The following is an 18,651-nucleotide window of genomic DNA, read 5'->3' as shown; positions in this document are numbered from 1 at the left end:
TACACGTCAGCTATTACAACGACTGAAATCACTGCAACACTTCACAAAGAGCTGCAGGTAGTTTCAGAATGGGTGGCAAGGAATAAGTTAGTCCTAAATATTTCAAAAACTAAAAGCATTGTACTTGGGACAAATCATTCACTAAACCCTAAACCTCAACTAAATCTTGTAATAAATAATGTGGAAATTGAGCAAGTTGAGGTGACTAAACTGCTTGGAGTAACCCTGGATTGTAAACTGTCATGTCCAAAACATGTTGATACAACAGTAGCTAAGATGGGGAGAAGTCTGTCCATAATAAAGCATTACTCTGCCTTTTTAACAACACTGTCAACAAGGCAGGTCCTACAGGCCCTAGTTTTGTCGCACCTGGACTACTGTTCAGTCGTGTGGTCAGGTGCCACAAAGATGGAGCTCAGAAAATTACAATTGGCTCAGAACAGGGCAGCACAGCTGGCCCTTAAATGTACACAGAGAGCTAACATTAATAATAATCATGTAAATCTCTCATGGCTCAAAGTGGAGGAGAGATTGACTTCATCACTACTTGTTTTTGTAAGAAGTGTTGACATGTTGAATGCACCGAGGTGTCCGTCTAAACTACTAGCACACAGCTCGGACACCCATGCATACCCCACAAGACATGCCACAAGAGGTCTCTTCACAATCCTCAAGTCAAGAACAGACTATGGGAGGCGCACAGTACTACATAGAGCCATGACTACATGGAACTCTATTCCACATCAGTTAACTGATGCAAGCAGTAGATTTAAAAAAAAACTGATAATAATACACCTTATGGAACAGCAGAGACTGTGAAGAGATACACACACAGGAACAGACACACGCATACGCACACTCACGCTAGCACACTCTACACTATCTTCTGTACACCCCCCTACCGTGTCACAACACAACTGATTGGCTCAAACGCGTAAAGAAGGAAAGAAATTCCACAAATTAACTTTTAAGAAGGCACAGCTGTTAATTGAAATGCCTTCCAGGTGACTACCTCATGAAGCCTGTTGAGAGAATGCCAAGAGTGTGCAAAGGGTGGCTATTTGAAGAATCTCAAATCTCAAATATATTTTTATTTGTTTAACACTTTATTGGTTACTACATGATTCCATATGTGTTTTTTCATAGTTGTGATGTCTTCACTATTATTCTACAATATATAGAAAATAGTAAAAATAATGAGTAGGTGTTCTAAAACTTTTGACTGATAGTGTACGTACATTGTAATATTGTTGTATGGTGGTATTATACATTTTGTGTTGTGGATATGTAGTGGTGTAATAATGTTATATGATGTAATGTTTTTAACTTTTGTTTTATATGTGACATAAGTGGGGGGGGGGTGTTTGTGTACAGTAAATAAACCATCTTTATAACATGGCTTAACAAATACTATTCACATCAGTCTATATTGTAGAAATCTTGGTAACACTTTACCTGACACCCAATGTCATAACATGTTATGACACGGTCATAACCATGTCATATTATGTCATAACAGCTGACCTAACTTGTCATAACCTGTCATAATATGTTCATAACACTGCCATTTATTTACATCTGTTGTGACATATATTGCGTTATTTTATGGCTGGTTATGACACCTACATAAGTGTGTCAAAACCCACATTCCTTTTTTCGCTACGAAGAAGCTTCCTTTAATTTGAAAGTTTGTTTCTTATGTCCTTTATTGTTGTTGTAATTAATTATAACTTGTAGAAAATACACTTTATCACTGTCATGAAGCATTATGACCATCCTGTGTCCCTTTACTTGGACTAAGAAAATACACTTTATGACACTGTCAAGATGCATTATGACCATCATAATCATATCAGCTAGATAGGCTTATCATGTACATGCCCTTATATCAGTCATCAGTCACAAAGAGGGTGTCTTGTCCTGCTCCTGAAATCTGCTCCTGCATTCATCCCAGTCATCAGTAACAGAGCATTACGGTAGGTGCATGTCTGGCATCAATGTGTGCGCAATTACAATTACAATTTAATATGGTCAATAAAAAAATTACTAAATAACATTCACATACTGTTGACAGGTAGGCTAAATGATGTACATGTAAATGTAAATGTGATGGCCCAATGTTTTGTGGTAGGTTCTGTGGGTTTTGACACTCTTACGTAGGTGTCATAACCAGCCATAATGCATTATATGTCACAACAGGTCTAAATACAGTACCAGTGAAAAGTTTGGACACACATACTCATCCAGGGTTTTTCATTATTTTTACTATTTTCTACATTGTAGAATAATAGTGAAGACATCAAACTATGAAATAACATATATGGAATTATGTAGTAACCAAAAAAGTGTTAAACAAATCAATTATATTTTATATTTGAGATTCTTCAAAGTAGCCACCCCTTGCCTTGAGGGGTTGCGTTTGAGCCAATCAGTTGTGTTGTGACAAGGTAGGGGTGGTATACAGAAGATAGCCCTATTTGGTAAAAGACCAAGTCCATATTATGGCAAGAACAGCTCAAATAGGCAAAGAGAAACGACAGTCCATCATTACTTTAAGACATGAAGGTCAGTCAATACGGAACATTTCAAGAACTTTGAAAGTTTATTCAAGTGCATTCGCAAAAACCATCAAGCGCTATGACGAACCTGGCTCTCATCAGGACCGTCACAGGAAAGGAAGACACAGAGTTACCACTGCTGCAGAGGATAAGTTCATTAGAGTTACCAGCCTCAGACATTGCAGCCCAAATAAATGCTTCACAGAGTTCAAGTAACAGACACATCTCAACATCAACTGTTCAGAGGAAACTGCGTCAATCAGGCCTTCATGGTCGAATTGCTGCAAAGAAACCACTACTAAAGGACACCAATAAGAAGAAGAGACTTGCTTGGGCCAAGAAACACGAGCAATGGACTTTAGACCGGTGGAAATCTGTCCTTTGGTCTGATGAGTCCAAATTTGAGATTTTTGGTTCCAACCGCTGTCTTTGTGAGACGCAGAGTAGGTGAACGGATGATCTCCGCATGTGTGGTTCCCACCGTGAAGCATGGAGGAGGAGGTGTGATGGTGTGGGGGTGCTTTGCTGGTGACACTGTCAGTGATTTATTTAGAATTCAAGGAACACTTAATCAGCATGGCTACCACAGCATTCTGCAGCGATACGCCATCCCATCTGGTTTGCGCTTAATGGGACTATCATTTGTTTTTCAACAGGACAATGAATCAACACACCTCCAGGCTGTGTAAGGGCTATTTGACCAACAAGGAGAGTGATGGAGTGCTGCATCAGATGACCTGGCCTCCACAATCACCCGACCTCAACCCAATTGAGATGGTTTGGGATGAGTTGGACCGCAGAGTGAAGGAAAAGTAGCCAACAAGTTCTCAGCATTTGTGGGAACTCCTTCAAGACTGTTGGAAAAGCATTCCAGGTGAAGCTGGTTGAGAGAATGCCAAGAGTGTGCCAAGCTGTCATCAAGGCAAAGGGTGGCTATTTGAAGAATCTCAAATATAAACTATATTTTGATTTGTTATTTCATAGTTTGATGTCTTCACTATTATTCTACAATGTAGAAAATAGTACAAATAAAGAAAAACCCTTGAATGAGTAGGTGTGTCCAAACTTTTGACTGGTACTGCATATGTGTCATGACAGTGTTGTGACCATATTATAGCAGGTTATGACAGTTATGTCAGCTGTTATGACATATCATGACATGGTTATGACCGTGTCATAACGTGTTATGACGCTGGGTGTCAAGTAAAGTGTTACCGAAATCTTACAGAACACCCAAATAATTCTAATTGTGTCTGGGGAAGACAGAATTCTGATATTTTAGTTTCCAAATTGTGTGATTATTCATATCTAACTGTAAGCGGTTTAGTCAGATTGGCTATGAATGTGGTATGAGACAAATATGAGAAAGAGCCACACAACGTTCACATAGTCATGTTATTCCATCCTGTAGTCTGTGCATTCTGTCAGATGAGCATTCATACATACTCTACTGCGAACATTGAGGAACACACACACACCTGTGGTGTCCCGTCTGCATGCTGACAGCTCTGGGAGTTTGATTTCAGTACAGGTCAAAGATGGGAATTATGAGGTCCTCTCATTTCAACTCAGTACATTCAAAAACTGTAATAAACATTTTATAAATCATGAGATTCACTTGACCCTATAACTGTGCTGTGAATATTCAGAAAGCAGATAACATAAACCAAACCAACAGGTAGCCTAAATGTCTGTAACTAACTAATGTTAGTCAAACCAAACTACAGCAACAAGATCGTCTTGGCATGGACTTCAACACCCTCTTTTTATTACATTATAGTCATTTAGCAGATGCTCTTATCCAGAGCGACTTACAGTTAGTGAGTGCACACATTTTTATTTTCATACTGGTCCCCCGTGGGAATCGAACCCACAACCCTGGCGTTTCAAGCGCCATGCTCTAACAACTGAGCTACACAGGACTGTATTTAATAGTCATGAATACCAAGGAGATAATCATGGAAGGACTCTAATTTCTGTCTGTCTGTCTTTCTGTCTCTCTGTCAGTCTTTGTCTCTGTGTTTGAACGTATGTGTTGTATTGAGGGTTCGGACGTCGGAGTGTGTTTGTTAGACAGTCAGGCGGTGGGTCACATAAGTCTGATTACAATTGGCTATGTGCTGAATCATGTCACCGTACAGTGCTCTCTGACTCACTTAGCCTATGTCCCAAATAGTACTTTTTTTGACCACGGCCCATAGGGCGCTCTGAAAGTTTGTGTGTGTTCCTCTGTTCAGCTCTTATTTATTTTATTCCTGCCCCACTAACTCTGTGATAATTTAATTGCGATTGGACCCAGCAGGCTTTTAATAATGACATGAAATGTAGTGTTTAATTAATACATGCTCAGTGTACATTATAGACAATATTCAGCCCCACTTCATCAGAAAACCATTAAAGAGAAAAGTGACATTAAGTACAAGGCCTGTTCTAAACTAGTCTAGCCTGCCTTGTTTCAATGGCCAGACAGAGACTAATATATATTCCAATGTTCAGCCATAGACTAATACACAGTATATTCCAATGGCCAGCCATAGACTAATATATGTTTTTCCCCCTCTGAAGATGTTCCAGCTCCTGTCCTGTCCCTCTACTGTGTAACATCTAACACCTCCGTGTGTCTATTCGTGGCATTAAAACACTCATATGATCTGCAAGTCATCTGGCAATAGCGCAGCCTCTGCATATAACCACGTGTGACTGCCATCTCAGACGGCTGATCAGGTTCAGATGGCAATTATCTCAGGGTTTCACTGTCGAAGAAGAGGCAAGTAAATGTTGGGTAACATTACGTGTTGCACAGGGACAGTGTAATGGTGTTAAAATCTCACTCTGTAAGATGTGCATAATGCAATACATTTAAGGGTACTTATTTTCTCAGATAGCACTTGAGTTCTATTCTATATCTGTAGAGAGCAACGTTACATTTTTACGCATGATTTCAAGCTATAATACATAGCTTGTCTACCAAGTCTCATATGACAACAAAAACATAATTTGTTTTTTATGATTCTAAGACATTACAAGGCATAATAACGGAAATCAAAATCAAATCACATTTTATTTGTCACATGTGCCAAATACAATAGGTGTACAGTCGTGGTAAAAAAGTTTTGAGAATGACACAAATATTAATTTTCACAAAGTCTGCTGCCTCAGTTTCGATGATGGCAATTTGCATATTCTCCAGAATGTCATGAAGAGTGATCAGATGATTTGCAATTATTTGCAAAGTCCCTCTTTGCCATGAAAATTAACTTAATCCCAAAAAAAACATTTCCACTGTATTTCAGCCCTGCCACAAAAGGACCAGCTGCCATCATGTCAGTGATTCTCTCGTTAACACAGGTGAGAGTGTTGACGAGGACAAGGCTGGAGATCACTCTGTCATGCTGATTGAGTTAGAATAACAGACTTGAAGCTTTAAAAGGAGGGTGGTGCTTGAAATCATTGTTCTTCCTCTGTTAACCATGGTTACCTGCAAGGAAACACGTGCCGTCATCATTGCTTTGCACAAAAAGGGCTTCACAGTCAAGGATATTGCTGCTAGTAAGATTGTACCAAACTCAACCATTTATCGGATCATCAAGAACTTCAAGGAGAGAGTTTCAATTGTTATGAAGAAGGAGTCAGGGCGCCCAAGAAAGTCCAGCACGCGCCAGGACCGTCTCCTAAAGTTGATTCAGCTGCGGGATCGGGGCACCACCAGTGCAGAGGTTGCTCAGGAATGGCAGCAGGCAGTTATGAGTGCATCTGCACGCACAGTGGGCGAAGACTTTTGGAGGATGGCCTGGTGTCAAGAAGGGCAGGAAAGAAGCCACTTCTCTCCAGGAAAAATATCAGGGACAGACTGATATTCTGCAAAAGGTACAGGGATTGTACTGCTGAGGACTAGGGTAAAGTCATTTTCTCTGATGAATCCCCTTTCCGATTGTTTGGGGCATCCGGAAAAAACCTTGTCCGGAGAAGAAAAGGTGAGCACTACCATCAGTCCTGTGTCATGCCAACAGCAAAGCATCCTGAGACCATTCATGTGTGGGGTTGCTTCTCAGCCAAGGGAGTGGGCTCACTCACAATTTTGCCTAAGAACACAGCCATGAATAAAGAATGGTAACAACACATCCTCCGAGAGCAACTTCTCCCAACCATCCAAGAACAGATTGGTGAAAACCAATGCCTTTTCCAGCATGATGGAGCACCTTGCCTAAGGCAAAAGTGATAACTAAGTGGCTCGTGGAACAAAACATCAACATTTGGGGTCCATGGCCAGGAAACTCCCCAGACCTTAATCCCATTGAGAACTTGTGGTCGATCCTCAAGAGGCGGGTGGACAACCAAAAACCCACAAATTCTGACAAACTCCAAGCATTGATTATGCAAGAATGGGCTGCCATCAGTCAGGATGTGGTCCAGAAGTTAATTGACAGCAGGTCTTGAAAAAGAAGGGTCAACACTGCAAATATTGACTCTTTGCATAAACTTAATGTAATTGTCAATAAAAGCCTTTGACACTTATGGAATGCTTGTAATTACCGTGGGGGAAAAAAGTATTTAGTCAGCCACCAATTGTGCAAGTTCTCCCACTTAAAAAGATGAGAGAGGCCTGTAATTTTCATCATAGGTACACGTCAACTATGACAGGCAAAATGAGAAAAAAAATTCCAGAAAATCACATTGTAGGATTTTTAATGAATTTATTTGCAAATTATGGTGGAAAATAAGTATTTGGTCAATAACAAAAGTTTCTCAATAATTTGTTATATACCCTTTGTTGGCAATGACACAGGTCAAACGTTTTCTGTAAGTCTTCACAAGGTTTTCACACACTGTTGCTGGTATTTTGGCCCATTCCTCCATGCAGATCTCCTCTAGAGCAGTGATGTTTTGGGGCTGTCGCTGGGCAACACGGACTTTCAACTCCCTCCAAAGATTTTCTATGGGGTTGAGATCTGGAGACTGGCTAGGCCACTCCAGGACCTTGAAATGCTTCTTACGAAGCCACTCCTTCGTTGCCCGGGCGGTGTGTTTGGGATCATTGTCATGCTGAAAGACCCAGCCACGTTTCATCTTCAATGCCCTTGCTGATGGAAGGAGGTTTTCACTCAAAATCTCACGATACATGGCCCCAATCATTCTTTCCTTTACATGGATCAGTCGTCCTGGTCCCTTTGCAGAAAAACAGCCCCAAAGCATGATGTTTCCACCCCCATGCTTCACAGTAGGTATGGTGTTCTTTGGATGCAACTCTTCATTCTTTGTCCTCCAAACACGACGAGTTGAGTTTTTACCAAAAAGTTCTATTTTGGTTTCATCTGACCATATGACATTCTCCCAATCCTCTTCTGGATCATCCAAATGCACTCTAGCAAACTTCAGACGGGCCTGGACATGTACTGGCTTAAGCAGGGGGACACGTCTGGCACTGCAGGATTTGAGTCCCTGGCGGCGTAGTGTGTTACTGATGGTAGGCTTTGTTACTTTGGTCCCAGCTCTCTGCAGGTCATTCACTAGGTCCCCCCGTGTGGTTCTGGGATTTTTGCTCACCGTTCTTGTGATCATTTTGAGTTCTTGTGACTGTTTGAGGTTGTGGACAGGTGTCTTTTATACTGATAACAAGTTCAAACAGGTGCCATTAATACAGGTAACGAGTGGAGGACAGAGGAGCCTCTTAAAGAAGAAGTTACAGGTCTGTGAGAGCCAGAAATCTTGCTTGTTTGTAGGTGACCAAATACTTATTTTCCACCATAATTTGCTAATAAATTCATTAAAAATCCTACAATGTGATTTTCTGGATTTCTTTTTCTCAATTTGTCTGTCATAGTACCTATGATGAAAATGACAGGCCTCTCTCATCTTTTTAAGTGGGAGAACTTGCACAATTGGTGGCTGACTAAATGCTTTTTTTCCCCACTGTATACTTCAATATACCATAGTAACATCTGACAAAAATATCTAATAACACTGAAGCAGCGAACTTTGTGAAGACCAATACTTGTGTCACTCTCAAAACTTTTGACCACGAATGTAGACCTTACCATGAAATGCTTACTTTACACGCCCTTAATCAACAATGCTGTTTTAAGAAAAATAAGAGTTAAGAAAAATATTAAATAAAAGAGCAACTATACAATAACAATAACGTGGCTTGCGAAAGTATTCACCCCCCTTGGCATTTTTCCCATTTTGTTGCCTTACACCCTGGAATTAAAATGGATTTTTGGGGGGTTTGTATCATTTGATTTACACAACATGCCTACCACTTTGAAGACGCAAAATACTTTTTGGGGTGAAACAAACAAGAAATCAGACAAAAAAACTGAAAACTTGAGCGTGCATAACTATTCACCCCTCCAAAGTCAATACTTTGTAGAGCCACCTTTTGCAGCAATTACAGCTGCAAGTCTCTTGGGGTATGTCTCTATAAGCTTGGCACGTCTAGCCACTGGGATTTTTTCTCATTCTTCAAGGCAGAACTGCTCCAGCTCCTTCAAGTTGGATGGGTTCCGATGGTGTACAGCAATCTTTAAGTCATACCACAGATTCTCAATTGGATTGAGGTCTGGGCTTTGACTAGGCCATTCCAAGACATTTAAACGTTTCCCCTTAAACCACTTGAGTGTTGCTTTAGCAATATGCTTAGGGTCATTGTCCTGCTGGAAGGTGAACCTCATATCTCTGGAAGACTGAAACAGGTTTCCCTCAAGAATGTCCCTGTGTTTAGCACATTCATCATTCTTTCAATTCTCACCAGTTTCCCAGTCCCTGCCGATGAAAAACATCCCCACAGCATGATGCTGCCACCACCATGCTTCACTGTGGGGATGGTGTTCTCGGGGTGATGAGAGGTGTTGGGTTTGCGCCAGACATAGCATTTTCCTTGATGGCCAAAAAGCTCACTTTTAGTCTCATCTGACCAGAGTACCTTCTTCCATATGTTTGGGGAGTCTCCCACATGCCTTTTGGCGAACACCAAATGTGTTTGCTTATTCTTTTCTTTAACAATGGCTTTTTTCTGGCCACTCTTCCGTAAAGCCCAGCTCTGTGGAGTGTACGGCTTAAAGTGGTCCTATGGACAGATACTCCAATCTCCGCTATTGGAGCTTTGCAGCTCCTTTAGGGTTATCTTTGTTGCCTCTCTGATTAATGCCCTCCTTGCCTGGTCCGTGAGTTTTGGTGGGCGGCCCTCTCTTGGCAGGATTGTTGTGGTGCTATATTCTTTCAATTTTTTTAATAATGGATTGAATGGTGCTCCGTGGGATGTTCAAAGTTTCAGATATTTTTTTATAACCCAACCCTGATCTGTACTTCTCCACAACTTTGTCCCTGACCTGTTTGGAGAGCTCCTTGGTCTTCATGGTGCCACTTACTTGGTGGTGCCCCTTGCTTAGTGGTGTTGCAGACTCTGGGGCCTTTCAGAACAGATGTATATATACTGAGATCATGTGACAGATCATGTGACACTTAGATTGCACAAAGGTGGACTTTATTTAACTAATTATGTGACTTCTGAAGGTAATTGGTTGCACCAGATCTTATTCAGGGGCTTCATAGCAAAGAGGGTGAATACATATGCAAGCACCACTTTTCCGTTCTTTATTTTTTAGAAGTAATTTTTTTCATTCAACTTCACCAATTTGGACTATTTTGTGTATGTCCATTACATGAAATCCAAATAAAAATCCATTTAAATTATAGGTTGTAATGCAACAAAATAGGAAAAACACCAAGGGGGATGAATACTTTTGCAAGGCACTGTACAGGGGGTATCGGTACCGAGTCAATTTACGGGGGTACAGGTTAGTCGAGGTAATTGAGGTAATATATACAAAAGTGGTAAAGTGACTATGCATAGATAATAGATAATAAAACGTGAGTAGTATCAGTGTAAAAAAAAAGGGGATGGGGGGTCATTGCAAATAGTCCAGGTAGACATTTGATTAGCTGTTCAGGAGTCTTATGGCTTGGGGGTAGAAGCTGTTAAGAAGCCTTTTGGACCTAGACTTGGTGCTCGGTACCGCTTGCCGTGCGGTAGCAGAGAGAACAGTCTATGAGTGTTTGGAGTGTTTGGCAATTTTTAGGGCCTTCCTCTGACACCGCCTGGTAGAGAGGTCCTGGATGGCAGGAAGCTTGGCCCCAGTGATGTACTGGGCCGTACGCACTACCCACTGTAGCGCCTTGCGGTCGGAGGCCGAGCAGTTGCCATACCAGGTGGTGATGCAACCAGTCATGATGCTCTCGATGGTGCAGCTGTATATCTTTTTGAGGATCTGTGGACCCATGCCAAATCTTTTCAGTCTCCTGAGGGGGAATAGGCGTTGTCGTGCCCTCTTCACGACTGTCTTGGTGTGTTTGGACCATGATAGTTTGTAGGTGTTGCTGACACCAAGGAACTTGAAGCTCTCAACCTGCTCCGCTAAAGCCCCGTCAATGAGAATGGGGGGCGTGCTCGGCCCTCCTTTTCCTGTAGTGCACAATCATCTCCTTTGTCTTGATCACGTTGAGGGAGAGGTTGTTGTCCTGGCACCACACCGCCAGGTCTCTGACCTCCTCCCTATAGGCTGTCTCATCATTGTTGGTAATCAGGCCTACTACCACTGTTTTGTCATCGGCAAACTTAATGATGGTGTTGGAGTCGTGCTTTGCCACGCAGTCATGGGTGAACAGGGAGTACAGGAGCGGACTAAGCACACATCCCTGAGGGGCCCCTTTGTTGAGGATTAGCATGGCAGATGTGTTGTTGCCTACCCTTACCTACCCTTACCACCTGGGGGGCGGCCCGTCAGGAAGTCCAGGATCCAGTTGCAGAGGGAGGTGTTTAGTCCCAGGGTCCTTAGCTTAGTGATGAGCTTTAAGGGCACTATGGTGTTGAACGCTGAGCTGTAGTCAATGAACAGCATTCTCATGTAGGTGTTCCTTTTGTCCAGGTGGGAAAGAGCAGTGTTGAGTGCAATAGAGATTGCGTCATCTGTGGATCTGTTGGGGCGGTATGCAAATTGGAGTGGGTCTAGGGTTTCTGGGATGATGGTGTTGATGTGAGCCATGACCAGCCTTTCAAAGCACTTCATGACTACAGACGTGAGTGCTACGGGTCGGTAGTCATTTAGGCAGGTTCCCTTGGTGTACTTGGGCACAGGGACTATGGTGGTCTGCTTGAAACATGCAGGTATTACAGACTCGGCCAGGGACAGGTTGAAAATGTCAGTAAAGACACTTGCCAGTTGGTCAGCGCATGCTTGGAGTACACGTCCTGGTAATCCGTCTGGCCCTGCGGCCTTGTGAATGTTGACCTGTTTAAAGGTCTTGCTCACATCTGCTACGGCGAGCGTGATCACACAGTCATCCGGAACAGCTGGTGCTCTCATGCATGCTTCAGTGTTGCTTGCCCTGAAGCGCGCATAGAAGTCATTTAGCTCCTCTGGTAGGCTTGTGTCACTGGGCAGCTCGCAGCTGGGCTTCCCTTTGTAGTCTATAATAGTAAACAATCCTTGCCACATCCGACAAGTGTCGGAGCCGGTGTAGTAGGATTAAATTTTAGTCATGTATTTACGCTTTGACTGTTTGATGGTTCGTCTGAAGGCATAGCGGGATTTCTTATAAGCGTCTGGGTTAGAGTCCCGCTCCTTGAAAGCGGAAGCTCTACACATTACCTCAGTGCGGATGTTGCCTGTAATCCATGGCTTCTGGTTGGGGTATGTACGTCCAGTCATCGTGGGGACAACGTCATCGATGCACTTATTGATGAAACCGGTGACTGGTGTCGTATACTCCTCAATGCTATCGGATGATTCCCAGAACAGTCCTGTAGCTTAGCATCTGCGTCATCTGACCACTTCCGTATTAAGCGAGTCACTGGTACTTCCTGCTTTAGTTTTTGCTTGTAAGCAGGAATCAGGAGGACAGAATTATGGTCAGATTTGCCAAATGGAGAGCGAGGGAGAGCTTTGTATGCGTCTCTGTGTGTGGAGTAAAGGTGTTCTATAGTTTTTTTCCTCTTGTTGCACATGTAACATGCTGGTAGAAATGAGGTAAAACTGATTTAAGTTTCCCTGCATTAAAGTCCCCGGCCACTAAAAATATAGATGAACAGTCTCTTGGTAAATAGTGTGGTCTACAGCTTATCATCAGGCGAGCAAAACCTCGAGACTTCCTTAATATTTGATTTTGCGCACCAGCTGTTATTGACAAATATACACAGACCGCCACCCCTTGTATTAACGGAGGCAACTGTTCTGTCTTGCCGATGCACGGAAAAACCAGCCAACTGTATATTATCCATGTCGTCATTCAGCCACGACTCGGTGAAACATCAGATATTACAGTTTTTTAAGTCCCGTTGGTAGGATAGTCTTGAACAGAGCTTTATTGATATGATTGCACATTGGCCAATATGATGGTTGGTAGAGGCGGGTTACCCACTCGCTGACGAATTATATCAAGGCACGACCTGCATCGGCGTCTTCTCTTCATGCGAATGACGGGGATTTGGGCCTGGTCGGGTATCTCGGTTAAATCCTTCGCATCCGACTCGTTAAAGTATCTTTGTCCAGTTCGAGGTGAGTATTCGCTGTTCTGATATCCAGAAGCTCTTTTCGGTCATAAGAGACGGTGGCAGAAACATTATGTACAAAATAAGTTAAAAACAACGTGAAAAAACACACAATAAAGCACAATTGGTTAGAAGCCCGTAAAACGGCAGCCATCTCCTCCGGCGCCATTCCATTCATGCATACTGGCATCATAACGCATTGTACCTGTTGACTGTAGCCCTTTCCCGCAGCCAAATTTCTAGTGGCCTCATGGGTCGAATGTTATTAATATTTTTCATAATTTCATAATTAATCAACTTTTTTTTCAATGTTTTTTTTGTTTCTATGTTAAACAGTTTTGTTATATTTCAGTCTTCTGTGATGTATATAAAGTGTAATATTAGGATGCAAACTCAAAATAAATTGAATACATTTCAACTCTATATCTGACATGGTACAGGTGTCTTCTTTTTTTTAAGCCCATAACCATGTGTGTGAGGTGTATACTTTTGTTTCAAAGTACATTTGTTTAAGACTACCAAGAAACACTCTGTGTGACCCTGATTTAGCCCACTGCAGTAAAATGGAGTAAAATTATACTGAAATGTCTAACAGCAGGCAAGTACAGAACAAGAGGAGAGCAGTAACCACGGTGACAGCATCAGAGGGTTTTTCTTTGGTTATCGGAGAGAAAGCGGAGTCATTTCTTGGCAGACGTTTGATCAGTATCCGTTTCTCCCTCTCGCTCCCTTCCACAGTCCCAAGGGTCCCCCCTGTTTCCTGGCTCCTTCTCTTCCCTTTCTTCCTCCTTGTGGCCTCCCTGTCTTCCCTGACCTCTATCCTTTTTTAATCCTTTCTTCTCACCTCTTCACTCTCTCTCTCTCTGGTTTCTCTGTGTTCCATTACAGTACTTCCCTCTCACCATCACTCGCCCTCTCCATCTTATCTTCCTCAGTCTGTCTCGCTGTTGGTTGGTTTCTCTGTACATGGGCTACGTTCCAAATGGCATCCTATTTTCTATAGAGGGCTCTGGTCAAAAGTAGTGCACTATATAGGGTGCCATTTGGACACAACCATGCTCACAGGAGGGGGGCAACTCTTCCTGACTGTTCTGCCACCTGGAGGGAACCAGAAATACTTCATTTAGTGTGGCAAGACACCAAGACGGGCCAGGCCAGTTATTCCTGTAAAACAAAATCGATTTACAGCCATATTCTGGGAGAGGAGGAGATAGTGAAGAGGGCAGGAAGGAAAGACTGTCCAAGGATGGTTTTAAGTTACCTGCGTAGTACTGAGACAACAACAATCCACCAACATTAGGAAATGACGAACCACCTCACCCCTGTGATCATACCAGCCCCCAAAGTTACCACATCTTAGGTGTAGCTACAGTATGCCGCACATCCAATCTCAGCAGACCTCAGTCTCGGAGCGGTGACCTGTTTCCATGGTGACGCCTTTAACCACTCTCTTACATTGAGCCGTCCCACAATACCTCAGCAAATCAGGTTCCCTTTCAGTGACTCCTGTTTACTGGTTGGTCACCACACTGAGCCAAACGCAACATGTGGCGATACTAGAGAGAGAGAGACTTGAGAGAGATAGAGAGAAAGAGAATAGGAGATGCTACAACAGAGAGAGAGAGAGAGCGAGAGAGAGAGAGAGAGAGAGAGAGAGAGAGAGAGAGAGAGAGAGAGAGAGAGAGACTATGGGAGAGAAAGAGAGTGAGAGAAAGAGAGAGAGACTACGAGAGAGAGAGAGAGAGAGAGAGAGAGAGAGAGAGAGAGAGAGAGAGAGAGAGAGAGAGAGACTACGAGAGAGGTGCCTGTAGTTAGGAGGTTAGTCAATAACGATGTGGTCCATATGCCATAACCTACTTTTTGTGTCACTAAACATTTCACTGCATTATGGTATCAGTTCTGTCTCCGTCTTCAGCACCTGATGAACGCCTAAGGGTCAAAACAGTGTTTCACTGAAATTAGCTCCTTAGTTGCGTTGACATGAACTGTGCTGGAGTTGCATTGAAATAAAATGGTCTGTACAGTACTTGTGTTGAAAAGAAATGCACTCAGAACGCAATGCGCTCTCAGAGTCTGAGCTGTGGAAAAGGGGGCTCAACGTGACTGGCAGCTATTATTAGAGAGCGCATTGCCACTAGACTACAGCACAGTCAGAGCCAGATGACGGGTGGTGGTGGTGGTGGGAGGTTACTCCTAAATCAGGTCCTTAATGGTATTAGATACCAATTGATTCTTAAAGAAGGTCACTTATAAATGCCTTATTAGCTTACTATAGTTACAGTACAAAGGGTCTTACTTTGCCTATAATAACCCCAAATCTAAGGTTGTATTGTTCAATTCAGAAGATGAGTTTCAATTCAATTTCAGGACTATAAAAATATACAGTACATAGTGAAAACGGAATAAAAATCTAGGTGATGAATTGATCGAGTTCAAATGGAATTGAACCCCCAACCCTGAAGCAAGTGAATCTGTTGTTTAGATCTAGGATGCTTCCCAAATGGCACCCTATTCCTTATATAGTGCAATACTTTTGACTAGTGCCCTATTGGGCCTGGTCAAAAGTAGTACACTATAAAGGGAATAGGGTGCCATTTGGGACACAGACCTAGTCTACTGAGTACTTTAAAAACGACTATTATAAGCCTCAAGACCAGGATCCCAGCTGAATGGGCTGCTTACAATTTTCACAAGAAAGAGTGTGAACTTGGTTTAATTAGCAACATCTGCTGCTACTAAGGCGCACCGAGCCCAAAGTGACGGAGTACTACACACCACACCATTGTAGTGATATAACACTGCTTAAAATAAAGCAGAAAGCCGCTGAGTTGATTAGTCTTTGAGGGGTGTTGTTTAACATGGCCTGCGTGTAATAGCTTGGTTTTTATTGAAGTGTTGCATATATAATACACATAAATGTTTCAGATATAAAAATAAATACATTAAATATCATACAAACAGTAGATAATATCAGGATCCTGTGTGTAGTAGACTAACCTCTGGCTTCTCTTCTCTCCTCAGGTCAGGAAGTGTGTGTCTAGGACCCATTTGGCCCACTTGGACAGAGATCTGTTTTGGCAGCAAGGGGGAGCTGCCTGTGCCCATTTCCTGTGATCCCCAGTGCTGTCTCCCGTGTCTATTGAGTTGGAGCAGCGACTCTCTGGTGCCCCACTGGCTGAGCCTGGATCGGTCATGAGTGTGGTCGGGGCGCACCGCTACAGCATCGTGTCCTCGGAGGAAGAAGGCCTGCGTCTCGGTGCCATGCCTGCCGTCACAATGGGCAACGGCTTCGGCAACGGCAAGATCCACACGATGCGCCGCAAGTGCCGCAGCCGCTTCGTGAATAAGAACGGCCAGTGCAATGTACGCTTCTCGCACATGGACGAGAAGTCGCAGCGCTACATGTCGGACATCTTCACCACATGCGTGGACATCCGCTGGCGCTGGATGTTCCTGATGTTCACACTGGTGTTCGTGGTGTCCTGGCTGGCATTCGGCCTGGCCTTCTGGGTCATTGCTTTGCTTCACGGGGATATGGACAACCCGAGTGGTGGAGACGATAACTTCACCCCCTGCGTCCTGCAGGTCAACAGCTTCGTGGCCGCCTTCCTGTTCTCCGTGGAGACCCAGACCACCATTGGTTATGGCTTCCGCTGCGTGACGGAGGAGTGCCCCTCGGCCGTCTTCATGGTGGTCTTCCAGTCCATCTTGGGTTGCATCATCGACTCCTTCATGATTGGCGCCATTTTAGCCAAGATGGCACGGCCTAAGAAGCGTGCAGAGACGCTGCTGTTCAGCAACAATGCAGTGATCGCCATGCGGGACGGGAAGCTGTGCCTTATGTGGAGGGTGGGAAACCTGAGGAAGAGCCACATGGTGGAGGCCCACGTCCGTGCCCAGCTCATCAAGCCCCGCATCACCGAGGAGGGTGAGTACATCCCCCTGGACCAGATCGACATCAACGTAGGGTATGACACGGGCATCGACCGCATCTTCCTGGTCTCCCCGCTCACCATTGTGCACGAGATCGATGAGGAGAGCCCCCTGTTCAGCATCAGCAAGCAGGACCTGGAGTTGTCCGACTTTGAGATAGTGGTGATACTTGAAGGGATGGTGGAAGCCACAGCCATGACAGCGCAAGCTCGCAGCTCCTACCTGTCCTCAGAGATCCTGTGGGGTCACCGCTTCGAGCCTGTCGTCTTCGAGGAGAAGAGCCAGTACAAAGTGGATTACGCTCACTTCCACAAAACCTTCGAAGTGCCGTCCACCCCCCAGTGCAGTGCCAAGGACATGACGGAGATGGAGGACGAGGACAAGGATCCTACGCCCACCGCCAACTCTTTCTGCTATGAGAATGAGCTGGCTTTCATCAGCCGGGACGAGGAAGAGGATGAGGAGGGGGAGGAGGATGAGGATGGGGACAGGGTGCCAGAGCTGGAGAGACTGCAGGCCACCGTCAGCCTAGACCAGAGGTCATTTCGTAGAGAATCAGAGATATGACCTTTGACCTTTCACAATATTTTTCTTGTAACTCAGTTCTAGCGGGTTGTTTTCCATGTGAATACATGCAGAGCAATGCAAGTGCCATATGAAAACCATGACTTATGTGTTAGCATCACGCTACAGCCATGAAGAAGGAGGAAATCACTCTAGTCAGACTAGAAACAGCAAGGAGTGGAGACAGCATTGCTGCTTCCTCATAGCATGGAATAACAGGAACGGTCATAAAAAGACCCATCTCTCCTTAGGAAAACTTGAAATCTTTTGGTCATGAGATAGTTTGAGGTAGGAGCTTTATATAATGCAATATTCATTGTCTATTAGGAAATAATATCTTAGCTATAAAAAAAAAAGTAGATTTCTTAGTTAAGTGTGTAAAGTATTTTCAACAGATCAAGAGGGTATTTTGGGGGATTCTTATAACTGCCCTGTACTGTAGTTTACAGCATGAGTGAAAGAGGGAGAGTGTGCAGGAAATAGAAACACTGGATACAATCTGCTGCTTATTTAAACATTGCACACCTGTAGTTATTAAAGGTGCTTCCCATAAATATTGCCTGCTGCTAATTAGCTATTTGAAATTTATATGAAACATAACCTTGAAATTGGAAGAATACAGTGATAAAATGTTGAAATGCATAAATGTGCATTGTGTATTTTGCATTTCTATACAATTTGAGGCCCTTAGAAAGTAAACAATTGATATTATGAAAGTAGATGTTGTTATATTGCCTTCAGAAAATATTCAGACCCCTTGACTTTTTCCACATTTTGTTGCGTTACAGCCTTATTCTAAAATTGATTAAAATTGTTTTTTTTGTTCACTCATCAATCTACACACAACCCTATAATGGCAAAGCAAAAACATGTTTTTAGAATTTTTTGCTAAATTGTTAAACATAAAAAACTGAAATATCACATTTACATAAGTATTCATACCCTTTTCTCAGTACTGTGTTGAAGCACCTTCGGCAGTGATGACAGCATCAAGTCTTCTTGGGTATGTACAGTTGAAGTCGGAAGTTTACATACACTTAGGTTGGAGTC

At 43.3% G+C, this 18,651-nt stretch overlaps 1 protein-coding gene and 1 non-coding gene across 2 annotated transcripts in view; one reads left to right on the top strand and one right to left on the bottom strand.

Moving 5' to 3' along the window:
* The window catches only part of LOC121551545 (ATP-sensitive inward rectifier potassium channel 12-like), a 39,011-nt gene extending 20,640 nt beyond the window's left edge, over positions 1 to 18,371 (top strand). Inside the window, exon 2 of the mRNA XM_045210632.1 lies at positions 16,126 to 18,371. Within this exon, the coding sequence (XP_045066567.1) occupies positions 16,297 to 17,604 (1,308 nt within the window). The 5' untranslated portion in view covers positions 16,126 to 16,296 and the 3' untranslated portion in view covers positions 17,605 to 18,371. The remainder of the gene's footprint in view (positions 1 to 16,125) is intronic.
* Positions 4,408 to 4,481, bottom strand: trnas-uga. Its single transcript has one exon. It is a non-coding gene; the product is annotated as a tRNA-Ser (tRNA).
* Positions 18,372 to 18,651: the final 280 nt, after the last annotated feature.

Source organism: Coregonus clupeaformis, chromosome 35 (genome assembly GCF_020615455.1).
Source record: "Coregonus clupeaformis isolate EN_2021a chromosome 35, ASM2061545v1, whole genome shotgun sequence".
Classification (NCBI taxonomy): domain Eukaryota; kingdom Metazoa; phylum Chordata; class Actinopteri; order Salmoniformes; family Salmonidae; genus Coregonus; species Coregonus clupeaformis.
This window is presented reverse-complemented; position numbering and strand designations above follow the sequence as displayed.